This window comes from Cornus florida, unplaced genomic scaffold, assembly GCF_030987335.1.
Source record: "Cornus florida cultivar Cherokee Brave unplaced genomic scaffold, ASM3098733v1 CherokeeBrave_3.0.0_Hap2_Chr08, whole genome shotgun sequence".
Taxonomy (NCBI): domain Eukaryota; kingdom Viridiplantae; phylum Streptophyta; class Magnoliopsida; order Cornales; family Cornaceae; genus Cornus; species Cornus florida.
Genome location: NW_026775578.1, coordinates 87,076,014 through 87,079,311, shown reverse-complemented (window position 1 = coordinate 87,079,311; position 3,298 = coordinate 87,076,014). Strand labels below are relative to the sequence as shown.

Below are 3,298 nucleotides of genomic sequence, written 5' to 3'. Positions count from 1 at the left end.
TATGTTAGCGAATTTTTTCATGCAATCCATTTCGCTAGTACTAATTTTAGAGGACAATGATAGTATGTGGAGTGCATGAGTTGATACTTTCTCCTTACCTGTGGGTATTGGCGGTAGTAACAGTTAGAGATGGCAACGGGACGGGGTTAGAGCGGATTTTCTTAAATTCCGCCCCTTTTAATTTTTGTTAAGTCCATGCCCGGCTCGAGATCTGCGACGGGTTTGATTTTCATGTCCAGCCCCGTTTCGTTGGGAAATATGTGCCCCCATGCCCGCCCCACTAACAAATTTTTTTCTTTCACTTTTTGGAACTTAAGATCTTGCTATTTAAATGTGAAAAGCCTGGGAATGGCATAACATAAATGAAATTATGTATCCCAACAAAAATAAAAAAAAATAACATACACGTAACATAATTTAAAGAACATAATAAACAAAAATAAAAGTTTAATACAACCAAATCACAAGAAGTTCTAAGCTCCAACTTCCACCATAACCAAAACAAAAACAAAAACAAATTTAATATCAAGTTTACATCCCAAATTAGGATTGTAAGAGATGGGTAACTAGGCAAGCCGCTAAAATAAGTTATTAATATATATATATATTAAATATAGTTTTATGCTTAGCAGGGCGGGGTGGGGCCCCTAAGATATGTATACTAAACCCTTACCTGTCCCGTGACTTGCGACGGGTACAAAATTTATATCCATGCTCGCCCCAACGATATAAAAAGTCTTCTCATATTCGTTATTAATGAGGCGGGACGGGATCGGTAAAAATTGACATCCTAGTAACAGCTTCAACATATAACCAAGAGTTTGCAAGTGATATTCCGCATGTCCGAAAGAAGACAGGGTAACTACGTGGATTTCTTGCTGCCCATAAACTTATCAAATATAATCCTAAAAAATTATCTATAAACTCTTGAATAGAATTAGAGAATATATGGACACACCTCAAATATATAATTAGATTCTTCATCACTTTCTCATATTGGCCATATATATAATAGTATAGTTGTAAGGGCTGGTGGTCAAATAAATATAGGATTTAACACACTAATAAATTAGATAATAATTTATAATAAATATATTAATTAAAATAATATAATATTCACAATAAAATCATATTAATTATAACACAATTATATTTTTATTAAAATATTTCCAACAGTTACAGGTTCTTAGAAGAAGTTGGTTGAAAACCTAGGTGATTACCATGAATGGTACTAATAAGGAAGTGGAATAGAATAGATAGATAATAAGACTTATATAGGAAAATCTGTCAATCCATTCTCTCTCTCTCTCTCTATATATATATATATTCTTTTGACTTTTTTTAGAATTATTTTGTTCAATTCATATTCAAAATGCTTAATCCAATGCAAATGTTGATCACGATGATATATATACATATATAGACATATATATATTTATATATATATATATTACATTTAAAATTATAAATATATAAAAATTAATTCCGAATTCGAGTTGGGGGCTTGCCCATACCTCAACCCAACATGTGATCGTCCAAAATTCATGAAAATTTGGGTTGGGCTTGGACTAGCCTACTCAAATTGATTTGATACCAAAAAATGAGCGCGATGAGAAATTGATAAGTACAAAGAAATTTTCACAATAATTTCTTATTATTGTATAACCTTAAAAATATTAAAGTGAAATTTAAAAAAAGAGAGTTGAAATTATAGATTGTATCTTTATTGTCGTTGACTCGTTGTCAATTACAAGAGAGAAATTAAAGAGAAAAAACAGTACACTAAACTGCCTTGAACTATTCCCAAATATTTTGTGTCCAATAATCGCTAAATTATGTCCCTAGATTGGAATTTTTCTGGTGATTTTACTTTTTTGGTTCCGATTCTCTAATTTTTAAAATCCCAACTAGACCATAGTCCATTCTCTCACAAAACTAAACCAAACTATACGGTCCAATTCAGCCCAGTCTAATTTATCAATTTGTTTTATTTTATTTTTGTTACATATATTAGACATTTTTCTTTGAAAGCATTTTTTTCATGTTCTAACTAAATTTCAAAATATCTTTCTTAAACTTTTAACTTGATTGGGTTCATTAGAGACAATAAACCATCGTGTTAACATAGATTTTACTCAAGTCCATGCCTCCAACTTGTCAAAAAGAAGAAGAAAAAAAACAAAAAATGGAGGAGAAATTATGGGTCATGGTGAATCAAATTAATTGTATCTACTTGGTATAAACATCAATATATGTGTCACAAAAGCAAGAGTACTCTTCATCGACAAGATCATATTAAACTGAAAATAAATAAGTCAATGCTACTTTTCTTTTCTTTAACATTAGCTCTGCCTGCGATACTGAAGCCACTAACTCTGCTAGAAACTCAGCAACCACCACCCCCGCCGCCGCCGCCGCCGCCGCCACAACCGCCGCCGCCGCCACAACCGCCACCACAACCGCCACCACCTCCGCCACCGCAACCAGAGCCACCGCCACCAGCACCTACTCCTGCTCCAGCTCCAGCACCAGCTCCGGCACCAGCACCCCAAAAAATAGGACCTCCGCCTCCACCGCCACCCCAAGAGCTACTACTGCTGCTTTTCTTCTTAGGTTTGTCCACGCTTTTCTTCTTAGGTTTGTCATCATTGTCATGACCACACGCAAATATGAGCACTGACATGACTGCGAGGAACATAACAATCGAGTAGAACAAGAACGTGAATCTAGAGCTACCCAACATGATGCCCCCTTCGTCTCGATTTCCACCCGTGACTAAATACCTCGCCATAACTGAAGAAGAAGCAGAAACTATAAACCCTCACAAAAGAACAATTTTGAATCCACAAAGAGAACTCTAAAATATTATCAATGAATGAATAATTGTGCTCTTACTGCATGTATTTATATTAATAAATAACTCCAAACCATAGTCCAATTTTACATAATAAATTCTTAGTAATTAAATTAGGATAACTATCAAATTTAATATTGAAGATCTAGACTTAAAAGACGTTATATATTTTGGAGTTCTAAACGAATTTGTTCAGTATATATATTTAGAATGCAAAGAGGATATATTGAAAATATATTGGTCGTTCAGTATATGTATTTAGAATGCAAAGAGGATATATTGAAGATTTATATAGGAAAATCTGTCAATCCATTCTATATATATATATATATTTGAAGCCCTTCAGATTTTTTTTGAATTATTTTGTTCAATTCATATTCAAAATGCTTAATTCGATGCGAATGAATTCAATTATTTATGAACAAATTCCTAATTATTAATCAG

The 3,298-nt window shown here is 33.2% G+C and overlaps 1 protein-coding gene across 1 annotated transcript; it reads right to left on the bottom strand.

Annotated features, from left to right (window-relative positions):
- Positions 1–2,386: 2,386 nt before the first annotated feature.
- Positions 2,387–2,791, bottom strand: LOC132270569 (glycine-rich protein 23-like). Its single transcript, XM_059771749.1, has one exon. The coding sequence runs from the start codon at positions 2,789–2,791 to the stop codon at positions 2,387–2,389; it is 405 nt and encodes a 134-aa protein (XP_059627732.1).
- Between the last annotated feature and the right edge of the window lie 507 nt (positions 2,792–3,298).

Coding starts and splice junctions, on each gene's coding strand:
- LOC132270569 (XM_059771749.1), bottom strand. CDS start 2,791: ATGGCGAGGTATTTAGTCACGGGTGGAAATCGAGACGAAGGGGGCATC.